The 17,301-nt window shown below is 32.5% G+C and overlaps 1 protein-coding gene across 2 annotated transcripts in view; it reads left to right on the forward strand.

The window, feature by feature from the left end:
• LOC124369924 (xanthine dehydrogenase-like) overlaps nucleotides 1-17,301 on the forward strand; it is a 292,507-nt gene that overhangs the window by 147,043 nt on the left and 128,163 nt on the right. For both annotated transcript variants that reach the window (XM_046828119.1, XM_046828118.1), the window contains exons 9-12: nucleotides 6,870-7,000; nucleotides 9,124-9,252; nucleotides 13,062-13,229; nucleotides 16,745-16,910. In XM_046828119.1, the coding sequence (XP_046684075.1) occupies nucleotides 6,870-7,000; nucleotides 9,124-9,252; nucleotides 13,062-13,229; nucleotides 16,745-16,910 (594 nt within the window). The remainder of the gene's footprint in view (nucleotides 1-6,869; nucleotides 7,001-9,123; nucleotides 9,253-13,061; nucleotides 13,230-16,744; nucleotides 16,911-17,301) is intronic.

Below are 17,301 nucleotides of genomic sequence, written 5' to 3' on the forward strand. Positions count from 1 at the left end.
GCGCGTCTGCAAGCCGTGGTAAAATAAATTTCGATATTGGCTTCCGGGAAGTGGCCGGATAAACCGAGGTGCGGTAAAACCGAGGCCGGATATGAGGGGTTCTACTGTAGTTTAGTATGCAACACTAATCGTTGTCCTTCAGTAGAATTATTAAAAATATATTAGGCAAACTACCTGCCGTGTTTCTTGTTTAATTTTAATATCATTACCTTAGTGATCATTAATGGATCATTGACCAATGATTTGGAAAAATAAATATTGCAGAAACTTTGGAAGTCTGTCAAAAAGAGAGGTTGACTAAAGGAAACTCACTGTCACTCCAGCAGAACGCTTCACATGACCTCTTCAAGATTAGGCATCAGTCGAGTTAACCATGGCGCACTCGACCTAACCCTCGTTAGCCGACCCAAACGCTATTGTGCCGATATTTTCATAACCATGGATGCAACTTATCATTCGATTTCCTTTATCTTCCGGCATCGTTTGGTGTGCAACTGGCCTTACCTGCTCACATTCTATAATACTTAAATATATCATACAAACTGCAAAGTAACAACCAATGTATTAAATAATAATGTTATAAAGAATTTTATATAATGTCCCAGAGTTTGGCCACAATAGCAAAGATTGTATTATATTAAAGTAACATTTTTACACTAATAAGTTACTTCTAAGCTGGTCTTTTAGATAAGTAACAGAATAATAATAAACATAACCTATTGTGAAATATGTAATAATTTGCAAGGTCTTTAGATATTGTTTTTCAAGGTGAAACCATGGATGACATAAAAATACGAATTAATATATATATATATATATTTTTTTTTTTTTTTCTTATGTACGAATTAATATTTTTAGTGATTTTTAGGTGATGGTGGTGGTAACTACCATTCTTTACTACATACTACATATGGAAATTACATTGTTAGCTCTTAATAAAGAATAGGTTTAGTTGCATCTTGAACCTGATGCATAGCTGACCACTGCAGCGCTTGGGTACATTCATCACTATGCTTGATAGGTCGGATTTTATTATACTTCGGTACTCATTGCACGGTTTTGAGCTCGGCGATCAGAACACACGGCACTCGGTACGGGACACCAAGAATACGACGGCCATCTGTCAGGAACAGGATGAGGGTGCGAGAGAGACTCACCGTTGAAAGACAAAAAAGGAAACATCCGCCCACAGACCAACACAGTATTCTTAGTATATACCCGATGCGACAATAGTACCCTTCCCCGGCGAGCCTTGACTGTGGTCAGCACCTTCTGCTCTTAGTCAGGGATTCATTCATCAGTTTTCCTATGACATTCGAATAACTAGCGCTCACCCCCACTTACTACTGTGTTCGCGGCCAATTTTTACAGTCCGTTTTTTTTGGTTAATTATATTAATTGCAATTTGTAGGAATTTAAAATATAGTTTAAATTCATCTCATAACCAGTCCTATAAAATAGTTGATGATACAGATATGACTTTTTACAGTACGTGCAAGAAAGATGGCTAGAGGAAATGTAATAAATATATTTATAAAAAAAGTTTTTAACTATTTATATATTTTGCTAAAGCCTTTTTAAAGCTATATTTCATGTTTAATCATGTAATCTTCTCAATTCATTAATTATGAAATGTCATGACCTTTCCTAAAGTTATTATTTATGTACATACTATACAAAAATCACATTTTTATCTTCGGTTGTCTTTTTGGGCTTTATTACAAACATATTCTACCTTAAATGTATACAAATTGTAAAAAACCTGTTTTATCCATATATTATTAACTTATTGCCTTATATTGAAGTAGTATGTGAAAAGATCTCTGTTGCCTTTTTTTAAACCTTCTGTCAATGCAGCGTATAACAGAACCTTGTTTCGAAGAGTGAGAACAGATCTTAGCTGAGTCTTATATGATTTATATTATGCTGCATGGATATAATGTGCAATAACTCATTGTTTAGTGATGAAACACTTCCTCCCATGTTTAATAAATTAGTATTTAGTAGTTTCTTGCAATCAGACGCAAGACATTTAGATGTTGTTTGCAGAAAGAAATTCAAGTATGATCGTTGGACAAAATACAATTAGTTAAAAACCGAATGGACTACGTTAGTGAAAGGCTAACATCAAAAGTTAGAGTAGATATGTAATGTTTAATGCAAAATAAGAAACAAGATTGCGCATTGGCGCTCCACAGTGCTTAAATGTTGAAGGGGTATATCCTAACAAAATAAATCCAAGTTGTTTTTGGTTAGAAATCATAAGTACTATTAGTCAAAGAAGTTTGTGATACCCTTTTTGAGCACCCTGTACATATATATATATATATATATATATATATATATATATATACATATATATATATATATATATATATATATATATATATATATATATATATATATATATATATATATTCACTGCATAATACGGCACATAACTTAAATCTTAAGCAATATTAATGACCTCATTATTTGTATTATTGACGAAGAAACATTAATTTTTATTAAAAGCGATATGGTTAGTAAAATATCTAATAATTTTCCAAAATTCTACTTTTTATCATGGACAGTACATAAGGTACTTACAGCTCTAGGCCAAATTAACCCAAGCAGCCCTTGCCCTCTAGTTAGAACTTCCCAAGAGATTGTCAGATCAGAGCATTGTGAGCAAGCCAACTTTTTTATTATTACATGTGGTTTAACTGTTTACTGATTGACTGGTGACCGAGAACCACGTCACTGTTCATGCTGCTGGGCAAATATTACATTTACGCCACAGCACAGCGTCAATTAGATCTTTTGCTTCGCCTCAAAAACCTAATTCAGGGTGTGTGCCCAAATTTTTATTAATGTTTTCTATCGTCTTAGCATTAAATTATACCCTATTTCAATCTTATTTTTGAACAAGTTTAATAGTTCAGATATCTAAGATTAACACCGATTGGAAAATATTGATGGACGTTAGCATTTACGTTGTAACTTCACGATTATAGAATTAAAGCGTAAAGCATATGCCAAATTATAACATAACGTTTATTTTAATTTTACTTTTTAAAATCCATACAATGTACAGAGCATAATATAAATGCACATATATGCTACTAAATTTTTATTTAAATAATAAATAAGTTAAAATAATGAATTCTCCAGTTAAATAATCTTATTTTACAAATCTAGCACAAAACCCAAAACAGTTGGAACACTGTATATTTATAGAAAATATATAATCAAACAGTTACCAAATATATTTATTTGTGAAAATTAATAATACCGCTAAAATTATTATGTTATAAATTAGTATTACAGTTCTAGATCGTAAAATTCTCATATTATTCTCTAATAATTTAAATCTCAAGTTCTTAATTAATATACAGTTAGATTAGTGATTAAGATCGTCACTCACTCCATACTCATAATAAATCTAATATCTAAATACTCACTTTTATAGCATAATGTGGTTCGCAAAACTTGTAATAAAATCGTTAATGCCTAAGGCTAAAAAAAGCTCACATTCGCAACAAAACTTGCAAAACTAGACAATCTAAAATCTCAAGTAATTTTAGATTCTTTTAAACACGCTAATTGATCTTTCTCCACATACGTTACATGTCATAATGCTAAAAGAATGACTAAAGCTGTGTCTATATTTTGGAAATGTTTTCTCAACTATTTTATTGAATGAGTTGCAGATATTCCAGAAGTGGATTCCTCGGAGGCTTGGTATTCTTCTTATCATGAGGTTCTCTTTCTTCATCTAATATACCTTTAACAAAGCCTTTGAATTGTACACATTCAACTGCAGTCACCACATAGGTCGGTTCGATAATTTTTTAGCCAAAACAGAATCTTTTTCCTTGATTTATTTATTGAAACATGTTTTAAAGTTGTTTAAAATCCAAATTCCTCTCATAAAATAACCGTTTCCTAAAAAACTGAAAGATTAGCCTCCTCGTAAGAAGTAGGTTTTTGTATTTAATCTACATTCCAATCTTTATTTGTGTTATTTAACCCGGTTAGGATTTTTTCAGTCATTGACCCTTTGGAATAATTATCTTTACGAGAGTATTTGAATACATAAACCAGTCCCTTACTTATTTTTGCCGTTTGCCAAACGGCTACTATAACATATGTTATTTTACCTTATCAGGTTAGTGACGTTTGGATTTTAAAAAAATACAATCTTTCATTGCTAGTAATTGTGTGACAAGAATTCTTATGACAAAACCCATTGAACCAACAGATAAATTGACCAATGAACTAGGATCTAGAACATTTAAGGAGGATTAAGAACTGGAAATTTTTCTAGAAGCAGTTAGATCACTCGAATCATCTGTGGTTACAGCAGCAGAAGTACTGGACACTTGAACATCAGTAAAACAATAATTTTCATTTTGAATATTCTGATTGCTTTAATTTACATTTATACGCTACACTAACAGTATGAATATTGTTATTGTTATCGTTCATTGTCAGTGCAATAGGCCTTACCTGTTAAATATGAGTCTACAATATTAATTACATAGTTAAGAGTAAATTAAACTGTCATCATTCAGAAATTGTATAAAAAAGAACAAATTACTAGCAAGAAGTAGATCATTTGCCACTTTCAAAACTATAGTGATACTCTCAAAATAAGGTAAAAAATGTAAGAATAACAGTAGAAACATTTTGAGGGGCCGTGCGTATTGGAAACGGAAGTCAATCAACCTCACACGGCCAGGGGCTGGATATGATATAACATTTGTAGAACTTTCTGTAGCCTCCTATATCCGGACATGTGTTAGTATTTATTTTTCATATATACGTTGGTTATTTTGATAAGGTTGTATTGTTTGGTACAAACGTAATACATTCGATTTACATTAGCGGTAGTTTATATATTTCAGAAAATTCAGTTCTTGTTCTAAAAATTCTTTGCAAAACGCTGCAGTGTAAATTACCAGATATGTTACAACCTCGTATATTTTTCATTTCAAAATTTAGAAAGTCCATCATTATTTATATATTAGTATGCTCCTCAATAATAAGAATTTTAAAATTATTTCATTAATGGTACATCACATAACAAAGTAAGTCGAGTCGTTGGAAGAGTAAGGTAGTTTATTAGTGGCAAGATTATTAAGCATAGGATCAAGATGGTATTTGAAGTTGGAGAAAGCAGAAAAAAGAGTATTGAGGTGTTTATTATAATAATAAATTTATTCCTCATACATACTGCAGGATTTCATATATGTACACATCACGTGAGTCCTGGTTTAAGCGGATGATTTTCACGGTGAATGACACCTGATGCGAATTAACCCTTCGTACGCTGAAAGCAATTTGTATAAAATTGCTCTAATGCTCAATAAAAAAAAAATAATAATTTTTAATTTTTTTAAAGTTATATATTTTTTTAGGTTTATTGGTCTTGCAACTGCTGAAAACCCATAATAGTTTTTGTATTGCTTTTATTTTATTTACATATGAGAGTACATTATATACATGTAAATATACACGCAATATATAAAGTTCAATAAAACATTTCTGAAAGTAGCAAAAGTTAGCACAACAGTAATTCATATTATTTATACAACATTAGTAGATAATGAAGGGAACAAATCCATGACAGATATAAAATATATAAAGAACACAAAATGGTACAAAAATAAAAAAGGCACACTAATATTGGACTTGTATGTGGTAAATCTCAAAACACTCATCTGGGTGGAGGGCAGGCTTGGCCTCACATTTTTTACATAGATGTATAGTTTATCACATTATCTATATGGATAACCTCGCATAATAGACAGCTAAAGCAGTATAGCAGGTTATAAACAATCAACAACAGTACATAGCGGCCCCCGGCCGCTGACTGTCACGCGCGAGTATTTCCGCTTAGAGCGTATAGCTAGCTCACTGGCGATGGCGCGGGCTGACAAAGCAAACAAAAGCTTCCGTTGTGATTGGTTCCAGCTGTTTTGATGAGTCACGCTTCACATCGCGTAATATTAGATCACCAAATATTCACTCTCAAGCATTCTGGCGGCAATTTGTAGAACTAACGTAAATATACTGCGTTGTCAGGGGATTCCGCGATCTATTCCGCTTAGAACGTTTCGCGTTAGATTTACTCGGCGGAATATTCCGCTTACAGCGTACGAAGGGTTAACATGAGAGTAAAAAAGTCCCCTGGTGTGTCCTCTGTTCGACGGTTTGGTTAAAAGGTCCCCTCTTCGACGGTTTGATTCAAAGGTCCTCTATTCGTCGATACATTTTCAGGTTTTGTGTGTGTGCTCCCTACAATGGTAATTTACCAACTCCTATAATGTCCTCAGAACGTATGTGAAAAAACATACATTAAATATTGTAGATAGTAGTACGAGTATCAGTGATTCATCTTTATTTAATTTTTAGAAATAATATTTAATTGAAAAATCCATAAATTTCAATAGTTTTAGTCAGGTCCTCTAAACATCGGTCTGGGACATGCGTCCTCGGAACGTACCTGTTGCAAACGTGTGTGTGTGTGTGTGTGTGTGTGTGTGTGTGTGTGTGTGCGCGCGCGCGCGCGCCCAGCTACACACCCTAGTTATTGTTAATGGTTTAAATGTTTATAGCCCCTTATGGAATAATGAACATTTTTACCCCTTTTCTTTGCTTTAACTTCGGGCTATAACTTAGAAATTAAAAAATAACCTAATAAAAACAGATGGCACCACCTTAAACTCTACTTTGTATCACCAATTGTCTAGCTTTATAAGTCACACACACACACACCTTTGATTGACCTATTATCTGTATATTATTTTTACCAATACTTATTTCTTATAACATTTGACATCTCATTTGAAATTTTAAAATATAAATTCTTCTTGTCATTTTAGAGGACGTGATGCAACAGGAGTCAGTGATGTCACCAGAGGAGTATCGTGACTTTGACATGACCAAGAAGCTAATAACGAAAATCATTATGCCTTCGCTTGATAGCAACCATTACGTCTGTAGAACATTTAAGGTAGGATTGGAAAATTGAGTAGCTATAGTTCATAGGTAAACTTGAGTTTGACTAATTGATAGAACATGAATAAGTGGAAACAGTAAGCCATGCAGACAATTGTAAGTCAAATGAAGCTAGGGTTTCATATTACCATTTTAATTTATTTTCTATAGTAATCAGAGAACTGTTTTAAAAATAAAAATAAATAAAAGCGCTATTTCTATATTCAGATGAGTCAAATCAAATAACTTGTGAGACCAACAGATGAAATAAAAGTGCAGCTGTCCATGTTTAAATAAATATCAAAGTGTATGCTGTACTTAGAAAACCTTCATTTTGATAAACCAACTTTCTTAGAATTTAAATTAAAACATAATTCATAAATTTCTATTAAAATTGGCAACGCAATAATAGGGAAGGTACATCATACCTGAGGACTGATTTAACCCTTCAACGCGTTATTTTTTTTTCATGGTCATACTCCCTCCTGCGTTGATTTTTCTGGCGGTTTTTTAGAGATTTTGTGTTTTATAAATAATATAAGCAAATTACCCAAATTTATAATTATTTTATTATACTTCTATGTTGTTGTTAGTGTTTAAAATTAGCCAAATTAAACAAAATTAACCTACTTTAGGTTAATTTCCCTAAAAGCTAGCTAACCTACAAACCATCCCCAACTCATGTTTATAAAACACAACAAATTGTTCCTGTCAAAACGGGATTTCCTTCTTCAAAACAATATAGTTAGCTTGTAAAAAACTAATAATAATAACTAAACAAAGGAACGTAAAACACACAAAAATATGTCAGTTGAACATAACCATCACACTAACAATGACTGTAAACAACAACAAACGTAAGCTGACAAACGATCGGCTGCACGGCAATGACGTCGTCTTGAATGCAGCTGATTTCTCAGATATTTTTTCTAAAGATCGATTTTTCGAGATATCGACTCAATTAATCGAAAGTTTGAATCTTCTCCTTTCGATTGGTATACATTTTTCATTGAAAAACATTCGATAGTCGTCTGTTACAGCTACAAAAATAACCGACTACTCCATGACGTACCTAGTACGGCAAAACGCGTTGAAGGGTTAAATTACTCAAGCAGGAGGGCAAGTAATAATTTTTGTTGCCTTACAGATTTTTACAAATCGTTGACATGTCACGGTTACAGTAAAGTTGTCGTACCAAGTTAGTACACAATCAGGAAATTAAATATATACATATAATTTTATAAAATAATATAATATGTTAAATAATAGAACTAGAAAAATCTTATTTAAATTCTTTAGTTCACAATTTCTACTACTTAACATAATCTCATTATTAAGTTTGGTAAAGTAATAATTCATTTTGATTTCAAATTAACATTACTTGAAAACAATCTATTCTATAAAAGGGGTTTTCCAAAAGTCAACAATAAAATTTATTTTAAAACACTTTGAACGAATATTCATTGTATTTACTCTTCAATTTTAGTGATATTACAGCAAATTAGAAAATAAAGTGACTGAATTATACTAGCAAAATTAGAAAGGCGAGTTGGTACACGATTGTGAACCCGACAAGTGTGTATGATTGGACGAGTCAAGTAATTTGGCAGAAAAACAGTCACTCAACCATCTTTCTAAACCTCAAGCCGGCCATTTAAAAAGTAGAATTTTTATAGTAATTTTAAAAAAACTTGATTAATATCGTATTTGGTGACTGCAACTCTGATTGCAAAAATTATATTTTAATATATTCCATGAAAAACAATTACTAAACTTTGTTAAGAAACTCATGTTGTAGATTATTTTCAGCAAATATATTTTTTTACTGTCCTCTAAATGTGTGGAAACTGATTGCCGTAATTCGGGAAGAAGGGCCTGTTTAAATGTTCATTGTTAAAATTACAAATTTTAATACTTTAATCATTCCTGAATTTTGATATATTTCGTGATACCTATCTCAAGGGAATGACATTCAGTTGTACTGGGTACCATGGCATCGGGGGATCACAGGTAATGAGGTAGACTATTTATTCCCCAAATTGTATTCATTTTAAAGTCCTTTATCTCTTTCGCATTTTATATCTGGTTATTATTAAACTTGGGATGATGTAGTTTTCATTAATCTCTGTTTGATTTCAGATAACACCAAGAGCACAGAATGCCCATGCGCATGTAAATGCTGGGTTTCTTTTCAAAGTGGACAAAAAAGATAAATTCAAAGTTCTGGAAAGACCAAACATTGTATTTGGTGGAATCAGTCCTAGCTTTGTAAGTACATTTGTGTAATTGAGCCATGATGCTGTATTTTGAATTAAAATTGCCTCCAGGAATAGCTTTAAGGAGTACAATATGGATGGACTCAAAACCAAATGGGTCTGTGAAGCCTCACCAGAAATAAAACACTGCATCCAAGTTGGTGAATTTTAAGCCTACTCATAATATATTCCGTATCACCTTTATTTTATTTTTTTACATTTTAGCCCTTTGAATGCAGATTTAAATTTAGCATTTTTTTAGATTACGCTCATTTAAGGTAAAAAAATGAAAATGAAAATTCCTTAAAGCTAATTTTTTTATTCATTACTAATGACTAATAACACACACAAAAAAATAAAATTTACAATAATGTAATACTTGCATTAAAATAATTGTATGTTTTCATAACAATGGTATATATAAATGAAAATCAAATTCAGGTTACAGAGTAATCATACATGTGATGAAAAATATGGAAACATCATTATACCAATTACATGGTATACTTTAAATAAAAATAAAAATTTAATAAATAAAATTTCAAATTAAAAATATTAGCAAAAAAAAAGGACAAAAATCTTATTTTAGAATTGTAAATGGATAGGGAATAAAAAGGTAAATTTATATTGTAATCCAGCGGCAGGCACAACGCGCTAGGAATCTGGTCTGGACCTGACTTGATGGCAGTGAATGCTAAACAATAGTTTACAGTGGACTCAATCTTTTGTTAGGGGGCGAACCTGCGTTGAGAGAGATTTAAACAGGCCTGCAGGAACAGGAGCGTAGTCGGTGCAGGCCGAGAAACCACGCTCTGCTACCATTCCGAGTTGAGAAGCGATAGAGTAAAGTCTTTTAGTGCGAGTTTAAAACTAGTGTCGGGGCGTAGGATCCGTCGGTATAAATTATTTTAATACCGAACTCCAAGACCTTCACGACCAAAGAGCTAAGTACCTTTGACTGAATTATTAAAATTTTCTAAATTTGAAATTTGCAAAATTAAGAAGTGAATTAATTTGAAATTGGAATTGAAACTTTGAAATTAACGATCCAATTCTGTTGAGTGAGGACTATAATATATATAAATTGTAAAGGAGTAATTTATTTAAAGTCGAACATAAAATTTCATTGAAATTAAAGGGATTGTAGTAAAAATTAAGAGCTGCAGGTGCTGCACCATATCCTGTAGGAACTTGTGAAAAATTCCTGTTGAGAACTGTTTAGTTTGTTTGATAATTTTATTTGAAAGAAGTTTATAATTATTATTTTATTAGTTTTGAGAAGAAGCCTATTAATTTATTTCATTCAAATTTATTCAAGAATATTATTTGACTTTATATTTTATACACACGTATTTAGAGGACAGTGAGCCCATATTAAATCGAAAGTGCCATGCCAAAGGAAGTAGTAATTTTAACCTGTTGTTCAAAACATTGATTTGGTGGAATACAAGGTTAATAATTGACATTTGAATTGATTTAATAAACCTGAATAAAAAAAAAAAAAAAAAAAAAAAAAAAAGGGTGCAGTTTTAATTTCCACCAGTATCTACTTAAATCTTATGTGTTCGAGACTATTTAGGGTCATCATAACAAAAACAAAAAATTTTGTATATTAACATTCAGTATAATCATCATTATCGTCACTGTCAGTATAATTGTTTAAAAGAATATCACTAATATCATCTTCATCCACATCATTATAAGCACTAGAAAACGTAGCATTCAAAACTTTAGCAACAAAATCGTCATAATCAGAATCGTCTGGGTGATGAGCCATAATTACACAACAGAAAAGAAACAATAAAAACTTGATTATAACACCGAAAACATGATAACAATAACTTTTTACAACTGTTTGTATAAGGAATGACAACACAAGAACACTTCCCAAAGGCACAATGCGTGCTCCATTGATAGTATCGTCATCGGCGTACAGACGGAAGTGGGAGAACAGCTGCCAGCAACAAAACAATTTATTGCTTACCTACTGCGGCCAGCTGACAGCTGAAACTGGATTATTTGGTCAAGCCAGTACATTATTTAGTATTGTGGCTATATATTGAGCTTATAAACTTCAAAAACAGTAATTAAATATATTTTTATCGATCGACGGATTATTTCGTCTTTGGCGTTATAAGACCTAGAAACATTGCGGATTATTCCGTCTACGGCGTGCTAAGGGTTAAGTTTAGTTAACTTCGATTGATTCCATTCTTAGCGGAAATCCCTCTATTGATTCCATGAAAACTAGATTACGCTCTAATAAAGTGGAAATTGGAACCAACTTCTCAGAATATAACTTTACCTAGCATCTATTTTTGTTTTTTTAATCACAACTTAAATACAGGTAAACACTTTCAATAGTTCTAACATGGTTGATATTTTAAAACGTTGATGCAGCTTTCATGAATGGTGATGCAACACCAACAGACATGAAGAAATAAGAAAAATAACCATATAAAAGAAAATAAATGTATGTTTGGATTTCCGTAGTTACTTATTTAAAGATGTGGTAACAGAACGTTTTAATTTGATTACAAGAGAACATTCTGCTTGTCTAGCAGCAGATGTGGACAATGTAGCAAGGACGTGTTCTACTACTACCACATCCACGTTAGAGAGGTAGAATAAAAACTATCATCCCAAAATTATTTATATATATTCAAGCAGGAGTTTGCTGAGAGAGGAATTGTTCTCTCATGGGTCTTGCTACTCTTGGTGGAACCGGCATTCTTTCCATTGCTGCCATTAGGTCATTTCTGATGAAAGACTGTGTTTATTTGTAAAATTTTGAAATGTGCAGCAGAGTGCCTATATTAAATATTGAATTTTGCTACAGAAATCACCATATAACATTTTGAGCTTCTTCAGAAAGTATTTGAAAGGTTGCTATAGGGAAAAAAGGCAGTATTAGACAAAAAGAAAATTGTAACATTGTGAAATTGGGATTACAGATAACATAATGGACATTCTTTGTAACATTTAACAATGAAAAATGTTCAAAATCATATTATTGTTTCATGTTAACATAAAGATGTATTGTAACAAAAAAAAATAGTGGGAAGGGTCGATACCTTCCTTCTAGTGCAGCTTATGAAATCTGACACACTTGGTGAGACAGTGAGAATACCTCTTCACCTAGATTACACAATATCTTTTTAGTCTAGGTGTCTCTGATGTTGAAACAATGTAAAGAATTCATTTTGAGCTTTTTCATCACCGACTTTTTTGGGTGTCTTCAGAAGGACATCACTTCAGGTTCCAGGAGTCAAGTCTATGACAGCGTCAGATTCCAGACGCTGCACTAAGAGGAAGGTGAACTGGAGCAAATTCAACATTCACTTTGAATCAACCCTTCCCACTATTCATGTATAATTAGGATTTCTGATAACAGTGGTGATAGTGACAAATCAATGGTTATTCACCCATTGTCACCAGAACACAGACTTTTATCCTAGGAGGATAACCATTGGTTGTCATAGAGCTACTCTGAAAGTTTTGTATAATAAACTTAGGTTTAAATGTTCACCAGATTGTGGAATTTGTCTAGGTTTGTGGTAAGTAACTAGTCTACTACTACATATTTTTTTTGTTAGCTTCTTTCAACCTTTCATATTATTTGAATCTTGTCATATTCCTACAAATTCCCTCCCTCACTTTATCTTTCTGTCCTTTACTTTATCTATTCTCCACCGAACCATGTATATACCTTGTGATTCCCCTACATGCCGCCCTATTATTTCTCTTTGATAATTATAGTGTTTCATTGATGTTCCTCTTAAATTTGTGGAGTGAGATCTTATAGACAGTTTTGAATGTCAGGTACATGCTTCGGCTGCAGAACAAGAGGCAGTGGGGAAGCAACTCCTGAATGCTGAAACTCTCAAGTCGGTATTGAATAAGTTACAGTCAGAGCTACATCCTGATCATGTGAAGCCAGACCCAAGTCCAGAGTACAGGAAGGGGTTGGCATGCTCTCTGTTCTACAAGGTATAACATTGTATTTTACATTGAAATGTTGTTAATGTATTTAAAAACTGTATAGTAGGGCTAATAAAAAAATTAATTCCCATTTCATCATTATTTAGTTTTATGAAACCTTTGTGCAAGTGATGATTCCAAATTTCAGACAAATTGGAATTGCTCAAAGTAGATCCTGACACCTCAAATAAGTCAAAAACAATTTTGGTTCTAGTTAAATTAACCATACTCAAACTTAAATAAGAATCTACGGGGTGGCACATATTTCAGTTTCCCCAGAAGATAAATTTAAAGGCGTTATAGGTTAATTGAATAAAACACTTTTAGGCAAGAAAACAAATTCATTATATGAAATTATTTACATATTACCATACAATGTTAGAGCAGTTGTTCGAAATGTCCACCTTGAATTTGTATACACTTCATACAATGACTGAGAACAGAATCACAAACTTTTAGCAATAAAGGTTTATTGTTATTAACATAGCATACAACAAAGCATACACAATCACCTTTATAATATCCCACAGTGAAAAATCATATGGGATGATTCAGATCTGGGGAGTGCGCAAGCCAATCGATTGTACCACGGTGACCAATCCATTCATTAAATGTGGTATTTAAAAAATCTCGAACTTGTGCCAAACCGAATGTGCTGGGGTACCATCATGTACGGATGAGCGAATGAATATTGAAAACAGGATTGTTTCTGAGCTAGGGAACTACTTCTTCTTGCAGCAATCGTAACTTTCTGAGCACATTTCCTTGAAGAAAATAAATCAGTGCAGTACTTGAAATACCTCCCCATACCAGGCACATTGAGTTCTGCTTGGCTTACGTTATAAGGATTTAACCCTTAGCGAGCCACAAATAAATAACCAAAACTACTCCTAAGAGCCATACACCTTAAAAATTAAAAAATTCCCACATACCAAAACCAATTTTTTTTTATAATTCTTATAACATAAGAGGTAAAAAAATGACAAAATATTTTTTTTTTCACTCTTTATTGTTAATTTACAGCGAAAAAATGGTAAAATCATAATTTCACTGAAAAAATATAATTTTGACATTCTATATGTTCATATATAAAATTAACAATAGTTGAACACAATTATTCTTATATTTTACAAAAAACAAGCATATAGTAATTTGTATTTAGAGAAAATATAAAGAATATAGTAAAAATTTATATGTATACAAATTAAATAAAAGCAATGAACTAAAAAAAAAACTTGACAATAAAGCCCTATATCACGATAATAATACATAAACTACACTGCACATTGATCAAAAATATTGATTAACATCAAAATTGAAAAGATAAATACGCGGATCGAAAATGGAAGGGCGAATAAACATCTAACCTCACGGAAGACCACAGGCGGACTGAGCACGCGTCAGTAGACATCGTTGGCTCTGTGGGAGACTATGAACGTCCGGCCGCCCGCTATTTTTGTCGATCGAACAAGAGCCTTGACCTTCAAAATAGACACGAACGGTTGTCTGTTGTTTAGATAAACCTTGTTTAACAGTTTTTACTAAGTTTGTTACCCAGAAATGCTTTTATATAATATTAAAATAAAAAATTGATTTTGCGTTAGTGGACGTCGTTGGCTTTTAGCGCTAGTTTAGGCATGACGTCTAGTAACGTCATTGGCTCGGTAAGGGTTAAATCTGACCAGTACACGCAGTTGTGCTGATTAACGCATCCATTTAGTTTGAAACATGCCTCATCACACCACAAAATTCATCGCAAGAAATTTGGATCAGCTTCTGAGCGGATAATTATTGTCTCACAGAATTCCAACTGCCTATCGGAATCATCCTCGTGAAGCGCTTGGAGTAAAGATGGACGGTATGGCTTAAATTTTAATTGCTTTAACATTCTTTGCACTATTCTTCTTGATATTTCTAGTTCAGCAGATGCCTTACAAATCAATTTACCAGGACTTGTTACAAAAGCTTGAGCAACTGTCTGCAGGTTTTCTTCGTTGCACTTAATCGTGGACGACCAAACTTTGGAGCATTTAAAACGCTTCCTGTGTTTTCAAATTTCTTATTTACCTTCTGGCGAGTGTATCGTGACACCTGGTTATTTTCCACTAAATTCTTCAATTATTATAACAGTATGTTTTATTATGCTTCCACACAACTGAAGGATGTAAACTCGTTGGGTTATAAACATTTTTAAAACACACACACAAACAAATAATAGATGCAAAAAGCGTCACTTTACATTAGTCACTAGAACAGAAAACAATGGACTTACTCCATGTTGCTACACCTTAACATTTTTACCAACCTATCAAAACAAAATATCCCAATTTACGGGGACACGGACATATGCGCCACCCTGTATATATCACAACTGGCAGAGCTCGAAAATCATGAATAGTACCAGGAAAAGTTCTTCATATAAAACCACCAGAGAGGGTGTGTGAGGCTTTCAAGTGCAACCAGACAAACAACTTTATAATGGGAGATAAAGTTATTTTATTTCGTCCAGCACAAGTGGAATTATTTAAAATGAACTATAAGTCATCTACTACCTACACATCATGAACTATTACATTTAATATGTTTAGTATTTATCGTTATTATTGTTCTAAAGTACTGTGGTGTATTGTTAAATTTTCATAAAAATACTGAAAATATTCTAAAAAAGATATCAAAAAACTATTGTTTACATGTTTACATTTGGTAATGAAGGATTGTTGCCAACATTTCTTTCTCTATTCTGAATGTTTTTCCATTAACATTAACATTGGATAGGCCTATTACAAATTTTGATTCTAATTTGAAATATTCGTCTAGATTTCAGTTTATAGACTTAATTATTGTTGATTGATTATAATGCAGGCCATTCATCTACAGTTATCAGAATTTCACCTGAGTTTTAGTTTGTACATAAAATCACTCAAATTTAGTGGTTCTTAAGTCTGTTTTTATGTCCCTCCCTCCACCCCAATGTTAGAAAAAGAATTAGACTAGCATGAAGACATTTTCTTAGTTCCAACCAGATTTTATGTATGTGGCTGAATGTACCTTTGCTTGTGACCATTAGCTCCACAATCAAATCATTACGAGATATCTAAACAATTTCAAACAATTAAAGAACATATTTATTGTGAGGAAACAACATATAAACACTGTAATATTTTACATTATGGAAAAACATTGAGAATTACTTCCATTTACTTCTTGAGGAAAAGCTAGTTTGTTTTTGTTTTGTAACCTCAGTACATCATTTAAGCACTTTGCCATCAAGCATTCATTTCAACACAAGTAGCTTGGATGGTTGTAATTTCCTATTGACACTCAAAATAAGCCATAAAAACAGAGTAGTTTCCATCTAAATCTGATGCCACTCCTGTATGGTTGAATACGGCAGGCTCTTGATTATTTTCTTCCTCCGAATAACCTCTGCTTTCATTTGTATTTGTGATGGCAGCAATAATTTGCTCATCAATAAGCACACAATAACCTCCATCGTTGTCAGCCTCTAAACCACTTTGTTGTAGTTTGTGCTCGGGCTGTCCCCGGAGAGTGTAGACGTGACGCTACGCAGTGGAGGAGAAGACCTGACAAGACCACTTTCATCTGGCCGACAGGAGATCAGCACAGATAACACTATTTGGCCCGTCAGCAAGCCCATTCCTAAGATAGAGGCCCTCGCTCAGTGCTCAGGTAAAAATTAGAAAATTTGGGAATTTAAGAATTTGTTTAAATGAAAAAGAAAATAAAAATTTAAGAGTATTTAAAATAATTAGTCTTTTTACCAAGTATCAATTATCAATTTTAGTGGTGAGTAGTAATAGAAATAACAATAATTGTTAAGTGCTGTAGTATTAGGTTAACCCTCCAACTGATAATAAGAAACTCCCAGAATGATACACTGGTTTTTGTCATTGCACAGCATCTTTTTTTTGTAAATATGTGTAAATGCTAAGTGATAAGTGTTATAAATTTTATATAAAATTTTATATTTTTTATAAACCAGAGAAAAACGTAAAATAATACAAATATGCACTTACTAGTGCATTGTTTTTTTATTAGTACATAAATTGAAATAATGTGT

This window comes from Homalodisca vitripennis, chromosome X (assembly GCF_021130785.1).
Source record: "Homalodisca vitripennis isolate AUS2020 chromosome X, UT_GWSS_2.1, whole genome shotgun sequence".
Classification (NCBI taxonomy): domain Eukaryota; kingdom Metazoa; phylum Arthropoda; class Insecta; order Hemiptera; family Cicadellidae; genus Homalodisca; species Homalodisca vitripennis.